At 36.3% G+C, this 8,684-nt stretch overlaps 1 protein-coding gene across 6 annotated transcripts in view; it reads right to left on the bottom strand.

Moving 5' to 3' along the window:
• The window catches only part of LOC108752638 (tricalbin-1-like), a 33,287-nt gene that overhangs the window by 556 nt on the left and 24,047 nt on the right, over positions 1-8,684 (bottom strand). For 3 of the 6 annotated variants that reach the window (XM_018493622.1, XM_018493621.1, XM_018493617.1), the window contains exons 4-19: positions 6,060-6,145; positions 5,693-5,888; positions 5,035-5,402; positions 4,557-4,833; positions 4,261-4,409; positions 3,355-3,390; positions 2,995-3,089; positions 2,732-2,905; positions 2,309-2,506; positions 1,966-2,235; positions 1,710-1,883; positions 1,271-1,469; positions 908-1,137; positions 629-848; positions 391-511; positions 106-317 (exon numbers count right to left, since the gene is read on the bottom strand). In XM_018493622.1, coding sequence (XP_018349124.1) covers positions 106-317; positions 391-511; positions 629-848; positions 908-1,137; positions 1,271-1,469; positions 1,710-1,883; positions 1,966-2,235; positions 2,309-2,506; positions 2,732-2,905; positions 2,995-3,089; positions 3,355-3,390; positions 4,261-4,409; positions 4,557-4,833; positions 5,035-5,402; positions 5,693-5,888; positions 6,060-6,145 — 3,005 coding nt within the window. The remainder of the gene's footprint in view (positions 1-105; positions 318-390; positions 512-628; positions 849-907; positions 1,138-1,270; positions 1,470-1,709; positions 1,884-1,965; positions 2,236-2,308; positions 2,507-2,731; positions 2,906-2,994; positions 3,090-3,354; positions 3,391-4,260; positions 4,410-4,556; positions 4,834-5,034; positions 5,403-5,692; positions 5,889-6,059; positions 6,146-8,684) is intronic. The other 3 variants (XM_018493619.1, XM_018493618.1, XM_018493620.1) reach the window with 3 other exon arrangements.

The following is an 8,684-nucleotide window of genomic DNA, read 5'->3' as shown; positions in this document are numbered from 1 at the left end:
TAAATGTTATATGTATATATTTATATAATTATATATATATATATTATAATTAAACTTTAATATAACTTCATATGAGAGAGCGCGAGAATATTTAAAACATCATACCTAGTAATTCATGTAGAGTTATACGTCGACTGGCCAGCAACTCCTTACTGGCGCTCCTGATCTCGAATATTAGTACCGACTGCCTCGGTACACCGTCGCCGTCTATATGGAAATCTATGCTAAATTGAGGATTAGGCATAGCTGGCAGGAGTCGTGATTTCGCGATAGTCTTACCGCCGTTAGGCGAGACAATCTTATCTGGACTGGTGCATCTGGAGAAATTCTTAATTTAATTATCTGTCGTCAATTGATACGACCACCATCAGTTATATTAATTATATTTACGTTTGAAGTTTTACTCGGCAGTACAATTGGGCAATGTGCGCTACATGGAGACCCTGCGCCTGAAGAACCTTCCCTTCCACTCCGGAATACTTCTCTCTAGTGCCGTTGACAATTTTTAAATCTGAAAATCCAATGTTCTATTTTATTTTCAGCATTAAATTGTAAAGCTCTAATTTTTATTCTAAGAAAATAGAAGGCTATTTATTTAAAAAAAAGACTAAATCGATTACCCACTAACCATTCGGCCTCAATCTTAACCGTGGACTGGGTTGCCTTATCCTGCCTAACATGTCAGGTTGCGACACCGCATGAGCAAGACCGGATTCCGACAAGAGCTCCGTGGCGTCAGCCTCTCCGCCGCCTCTGGGTTCCAGACTTAGCGTGATGCCCTTATTATCATTTTTATCCTCTATAGTTACTTCCGAACGAAATCTACGAAGTTTTAAACCCCTCTTCACCTACAATTACGAAATATCTTAAACTGACGTTTCGATTATGAATAATTTGACGCGTTTACCTTCTGCTTCATCATGCGAAAACTGTTGTACTGTGGTAACTTCTTGCCGAAATTTTGTTCAGGGCTGGGTGTCAAGCTATGATGGGAAGATCGCCTTTCTGCGATCACTTTGGTGGTGTCGGCCTCATCGACGGAATTACCCGCGACTGATTCTGTAATGACTTTCGGAATCCAAAAGCTCGACGTCCCGTTTATTTCATTCGACTCTTTGCTGGTGATGCTAACTTTATCTATACGAAAAAAATATACCAAATTTCTAAAACCGTATCGAACGACATGCTGTTTATAAAAGTTTATATTATCAAAGATAAACATAATATAAATATATATGGGAATATAATGAGTTTTCAAACATGACATTACCGGACTGGTTGGATGTGGTTGGCTTCAGGAGAGTGACGGTGCGTGGTGGAGGCGGAGGAGGTACAACTGGATCCAAATGTAGACGTATTTTAGATCTTTCCATAGAAGGCCTTCGCACAATACTCGACAAGGAGTCAGGTTCGGTGTTCAAACGAGAAGAATTGTCGCTGACATTGCTGGTTGCATACGTGCTTTGTGTCTAGAGCAAATTTCAAGCGAAGATTTATAATAAGAAAATATTCGAAAAAAAAATTACAAGATGACGCTCACTGGACACAAAGTAACAGTAACATTCTAACAATGTTAATATAATTTCCTATTCAATAACATAACTGTTATGTACAACATGTGTTATATTATACTGTTGAGTAGGAAATTATAATGTGATATTACTGTTCGTGTTTAACGAGTGCTGAAGTTACTATTGCGCGAACATTACCTCGCACTCTTCCGATAAGATCTTAATTTTCAGCTCTATAGATCCCGTTTTGGTTTCTTTGAGCGGAAACCAATGGGACTGATCGCTGTTTGATAGCTTTCTGATATCATCAAGAGTCAGTGATACTTTCCCAAGGTAATCCTTCATACCGAAAGTATCATGATCCCATAATACCTACAAAACCAAATTTTTTAAAATTATCTTCTCTATTTCAAGAAGAAATTTCAATGCAAGATGTATAAATGTGCATAATTACGATATCTAAAGCTTCTCCAGTCTTCGGCAAGCCCATTATGGAACTCTCATCCCAGCAAGGATTCAGCGTCTTCTTCTTTATGCTGCTTTTATATTTTGTTTCGTTGTTCAGTTTCAATTCGCAGAAGGGATCGCTGAACCCATTCAAATCTTTCGCGACGAGATCTTTCGCGCGCAACAACGTCACCTCCATCAAACCGCTTCCAGTGGACAGGAGACTGGATATATCGGAGGAAGCGGGATCGGTGTCCTTGTGCGTTAATAACAGCTTCTAAAAGTTTAAGACTTGAGTGGGCACACACATAGAAATTTTTTTCCGGATAAATATAAGACTTTATACAGACTGCCTGTTGCATCCATGGCAAACTGTTTCGTTTGATTTTCGGTTCGTCGTCTAGCGTAGTTGGAATCAAGCTGCTTCTGCGACTGTTAACTACTTGCTGTACACTTTTGATAGGATAAAACAGGACGGAGATCGTCATGGTGGAGGCGATGTTGGAACCGCTGAGCGTGAGTTCCTTCCTAACGATCCACGTTGTGTCCTTTGAAAAAAATTACTTTTTATCGAGATTTTTTTACAGCATTGCAAGGTAACATGTGCAGTTACGTGTAACATAAATTGAAGAATTTAAAACAAAAACAAAATAAATAATCTGTAAAGTATATTTTAAATACCACATCCATATTTTTGAAATAGTTCTTTCCAGATTATGGCCTCCTTTTATCTTTATAATGAATCGTCTGATTTCATAACAATATTTGATTACCTGAGACAGAGATAGCATAGCCAATCCAAGCATGTCCGTATCCATTGATTTTACTATATTCCATGAATAAATGACGAAACTTAGCGACACTTGCGTGTAATCCTGTACCAAAAATTGCGCTCTGCAGTCCCAAACCGGGGATGTAGTTGAGCGAACATAATGTGTCGTTTTTACCTAAAAAAAAAAAACACATAGAACGTCAACAGATATATTTTGCACAGGTATAATTGCAAACATATTTAAAAATTATAAATTGTATTTACCTTCTTTCGATTATTAAATAACATGCAATAAGGATTACACTGAGCCATATCGCCGTGAAGATTGTCAGCTGAATGAATATAAACCACCAATACCCCTGAAAATTACAACGCATTACGACGCGAATATATTTTTGTGTCGATTCATAAAAAAAAAAGTACACACAAAGACTCCCTACAAATTTTCATGGAAAAGCAAATGATAAAAGAGAACATATAGGTTTAGCGTGTTTGAAACAACTGTCCGACAAGAGTCTCAATAATATATAAAACCATCAAGCGTATATTTAATTAAACATTGCGTCAAAGAACGTTACACACAGTCATGCTCAGATTTCACCACGATATTTCAATTAAATTTACCTGCTTTGTGCGCTTTGTGGTAAGAGTCTCGCGACACTGAAAATATTTCAAATGATAATACTGATCGCGGAAAAAAATGTTCGAATATTTCATAGAGATACATTCGTCGTGATTTAATATCAAGTTACACACAGTATCTTTTTTCCTTTTCATATATTCTACAGCCTTGGCTATAAATATAAAAGAACTTTCAATTTATCGTATTTTCTTGGAAAAGGCGGTAATAAAAGTCAAAGGAAGATCAATAAAATATTATAATTATTATGAATAATATACACTATTCAACAAAATTAAATTTACCTCTTTCACCCTGTAAAAATAGGCAAATTTCAAGATGGAATAACTTCGTGAAAAATCATTGCATCGAAATGTTTAAAAAATTTTACAGTTTACAGTTTGAAATCTTTGAAGTAAAGGTTTTTACTTTAATGTCGAATAATTCAGTGAAAAAAAATCATAGACTCAATAAAAAAGCAAATTAAAGAATCACTCTTTCGAATGCTGAGATCACATTTTAGCGTGCAATTTTTAATTCGCGTTGTGGAATTTTGCAAATTTCGTAAAAAATTTGAATCTTCATTTATGTTTGCGTAACTCCATAAAACTGTTTTCTAAAGTGCCGATCTGAAAAATAGAGATTTCAAGTTATAAAATTTTTTTTTAAACATCTCGATACGATATTACTCTTCACGAAGTTATTTCATTTTGAAATTTGCCTATTTTTACAGGGTGAAACAGATGATGTTTTAATTTTGTTGAGTAACGTATTTCAATAAAGTTATTTTTTAATAAAACTTTTTAAATTTATTTTTCGTTAAATATATAACATTTATGTCAATTTGTGAGGAGGAGGGCGCTTTACACTTATGGTTATACGTTATATATTTTATATTTGTCTTTATATACCTGCAAGATGCATATTATCGGCCGTTAGTTCTGGTTGTGGTAAATCAGGATCCAAATGCGGCAGAGTGGTGTACTCTAATCGCGCATTGATATTTGGAATATTAGCACTATTGCGAGACGGTTTCTTTTGTTGCAACACTGTTTCAACGCTATCAAACAAAGGCAAATGGATTAACGGAGAATATTAAGTCTAGTCGGAAACTCGTATTCACGTCAATATATAAGACTGAAGAAATTGACGTGATACTCGAGGGATGAAGCATAGCGTGTAATTAAACGCGATCAATGCGACTTACATTTGTGAATTCTCCCAGTCATAAACTCCTAACGCTAACTCGAACTGCGCTAGAGTGATTGTACTAACAAGACGTTTCGCTTTCAGCTTGATGGTGATCCTCTCATTGTCTAACGGCCCGACCAAGAAAGATACATCCTCGGTCCACGTGGAACTCAAGTTCGAAGTAATTCGTCTTTGATCGCCCACCGTTACCGCGAGCCATCTCACTTCATCAGCGACGTTCGCTAGCAATGGGGAAAGGCCAGTTAGGGACTTTCTAACGAGTCCATAATAGTCTATAATAATGATTAGCACGTCCATTATAACTTATAACAATTGCGTGTTTGACAGAAATATCATCTACAATATAAAGTAAAACCGTACGCCATAACTACGTTAAATCACGCTAAAATAAAATTTAACGGTCGATAACCGTTCTTTTTTTCTCGATTTTAGTGTACGATTACTTGCAGTCTTCACCTTAAAGGAAGACTCACCAGAACAACCATTTTGACATAGAACAACGGTGAGCACTCCTTGCGGCAACAAATTGATCACGGAATCCAATCCAGGACCCGGTCGCTCTCGCGCTCTCAGGTTCAACTCCAAATGGCCTGGGTCGACCAGCCAGCTGGCCAGAGCATCCGTGACCACCGCATGAATCCAAGTCTTGATAAGTGGCATCTCCATCATCTGCACCGCTCGTAGGATTCTTACGCTGAACCAGACGTCCGGCTTCTCCAGGAAACTCAAGCTAAGCCCGGTTGCATGTGGAAACGGCGCCGACGCGTTCAGTGTTATGTTAACAATAATTGTGCCGGACAGCGATAGCTTCTCCACCGCCAGGTCGATGTCCATCCCCACACTGTCGAAATATTTACGAAGAAAATATCCGTGAAATTATTTTAGAATAGAGAATAGATTTAGGAAAATTATGAGTGAGATCTTGATATCAAAAGCATAATGATTCGGGAGGAAGAAAAGGCGAACTTGAAATATATCGTACGAAATTATTAGATTTCTAAATTTAATTTCGATTAAACAAATGAATTGCAATTAATAACACAGCAAAAATGCAAAAATGAATTAATATTTGCAATTTTATTTAAGACGTTCTTGAATTGTTTTTAATACAGTGAACACTTGGTTCCTCACCCTTTACCAAACAACCGCGTGGTGATGAGCATGCGGAATTGCTCGCAGTCCAGCCGTAGGTCCGCTTCGATGGACAATTTAGTCTGACCGAAGAGGCCATTGGGAAGATCGTCATCGCTGCAGCAATCGAGTGTTCTGATGCGAGTGATACACGGCGTTTGTTCGCCGAGAGTGAGTTCGCGTAATTCTAATGGGCCTAAAAAACGAGTATCTCTTTAAGAGCCACGATGAAACCGTTAAATGACCAAGTAATTTAGAATCCTTCGAGCGGTTAGTAATTAATTTCTTTGACGAACTTCTTTGGCTTATCTCTCTTTCTCTCTCCTGTCGCGAGTCGCGTAACATGTATTACACAAAGTGCTCTTACCGAGTATACCGGGTTTGGCTTCATTAAGAAGAGGTTCCAGTCGTTCCTTCGCCAAAGAAAATATACTGGCAGCGCTGAATCTCCACCTGGGGAAATAATATTCGATACATAAACAACAGTTCTAACACATTATAATCTACCGTTCTATCAGAATTTAATCGAAACTTTAGTTTTTGTGTTATCAGTTTATTAAATTTATATCACAGAATAGTTTCAATCTAATGAAATTGTTCAGAGCCTTCCCCTTTTCTTGAATCTCTACAAATAGAATATCTCGAGAAGAATGCGACACGATTCATTAAACATTCAGTTTAATTAAGTGAATGGCCAGATTTTAATACGATAAAGCGCTCTTTCGAGCGTGAAAAACGCGTACTGACGTTTCGGCGCCATAACGGATGAGTTGTTTCCAGAATTCATCGTTAACGACATCCCATTTATGTCATCGATAACGATTCGCATATATACGATGGCCTACGCGTATATTAAGCTTTCGTGAATAGATTAAAGGAAAGACAAGGTAAATTAACACGTGCCCACGCACTTGTCATTTTTTAGGATGCTTGAATAATATTTTACCCGTCCCAGTCTGACGCTTTTAAATTTTTCATTATAAATACTCTTGTTAAATATATAGTAAATATAGTTTTTTTATGCACACTTTAAATACATAAACATTTCAAAATTATTTTTTCTGCTATTATTATATAAACTCCTTATCTTTTTATTATTACACTTTATTATGTAAATAGCTAAATAGATAAATAAAGCATACAATTTTACGAAAAACTATTAATTACATATTTATATCACTACCTTTTCTAAAAAGAAAAAAATACTTTATATAACATAGAAAGAATAGCTTTGCTGTAATATATTTGAAAGTTTATTTAGTTAAATATATGTCTGAAAATAATTATTTTGGACACGCAAGCACGATGATAATACCGAACAAATATTGACATTCTAGCAATCAGCTTAAGTTTTCCTTAAGTGTTTAATATAATTATTTTGAACTAACACATAAATTATATTTTCAAATCTGTGTATGTACACATTAGTTAAATTTTCAGATACTTTAGCGAAACCGTTCTTTTCACGTAGAAATTGTTTTCATATATCAGAACATCGTGTATACGGAACTTGTATTCTTTACAGGATCCCATAGAAATTTTTCCAAAGTCATCGTTTCCTGCATTCGCACATGATCAAATAAGCGCCGTCAGTTTCTTTATGCCCATACAGTGTAAGTGTGTAACATGTTGAATTCACTGCTTCTTCCCGGCATGTAGATTCTTGCTAGTCGGTGAGAAACCCGCAGCCGGAGCTGTTTAGGAATACTCGAACAGGTCTATCAACTATCCAAATAAGTAGCACCCTTTCCACGCCTTATTGCCGCTTGCTGTACAGAGCCGTTCCTAGCCGCTGACAAACGAGAAAGAGGTGGTGCGCGAAGGAAATCGCTTGAATGCGTCAATGAGACCGTCGATACAATAGTAAATTCGTTTTCTTATTGTTAGTATATAAAAATTTCTTCGAAATTAAATAACAAATTTTTTTCAAACCAGAAATTAATTGTAAACTTTTTTAGAAATTTTTCATCACCTTTGTTTCCAATAGAAAATGGTCTACTTTTTGATAAATTTTAGCTCTAAAATGGGTTTGCCGTTATCTATTTCTCTTGTATATTTGTTTAAAACGAATTAAGATCCTCTGTATATGCGAGCTTGTACGCAACTTTATGAACCGACGGCATTTTGCAATTTATTTAAACGCGGTCAATTCTACGACTCGTTCCGTTCGACATGTGTCGGCGATGGCGACGGACAAGGATTTTATCCGCGGCATAGGCAGCAGAAACGTGAAAGGCCACATTTATACTTACGTGCGTCAGGAATGTGGATATGTTTACAAATGCGTATATAGTACTCGTTTCTGAACGAGGAGTTCATTCACCCATTGTCCGATGCGAGGACAATCGCGATATATACCCAGCGGCATTACAATAGCGTTATTACCGCGAATCGTAGCTATACGAAAGAGCGAGGTCAGGTCACGAAATATGAGTACAGTAATAAAGAATATATATATATATGTGTACATATCGCTACGTTACACTTACATAAACTTCTCGAGATACATTCTCCTTTCTATTATTTTTTTATTAATCGACAACACGTTATACATAGTCATACATAGTCATATCAATTTTGAATGATCAATTTCTCTGTTAGAAATTTGTACCTATTAGGGTAACTCCGGCAAATACGCCGCGATGGGACTTTCCCTGCAGAAGTCAGAAAAAATAAAAGAAGTGGGAGTAATTTTCCCGCAATTACTTTGTTACCTTTACGTTATATTAGTATTGTGATTTCAGCTTCTAACTGATAATATTGATAAAATTATTGTGAGTTTTGAATCGATTTGTCACAGTAATAAGTAACGCCATCATAAATTATAATATCTATATTAAATGATTAATGTAGGACGTGTAAAAGACTTAGGGGTTGTTTCGTGATACGTACGTGTAGTGGAATAGTAAAGCATGTTATGTAGCAAAATACAAGTGCTTTGCTTTCATATTGTTTGTTTAGTTTATTGTCTTATATATCCCACCTGTTTGGA

Source organism: Trachymyrmex septentrionalis, unplaced genomic scaffold (assembly GCF_001594115.1).
Source record: "Trachymyrmex septentrionalis isolate Tsep2-gDNA-1 unplaced genomic scaffold, Tsep1.0 scaffold60, whole genome shotgun sequence".
Classification (NCBI taxonomy): Eukaryota; Metazoa; Arthropoda; class Insecta; order Hymenoptera; family Formicidae; genus Trachymyrmex; species Trachymyrmex septentrionalis.
This window is presented reverse-complemented; position numbering and strand designations above follow the sequence as displayed.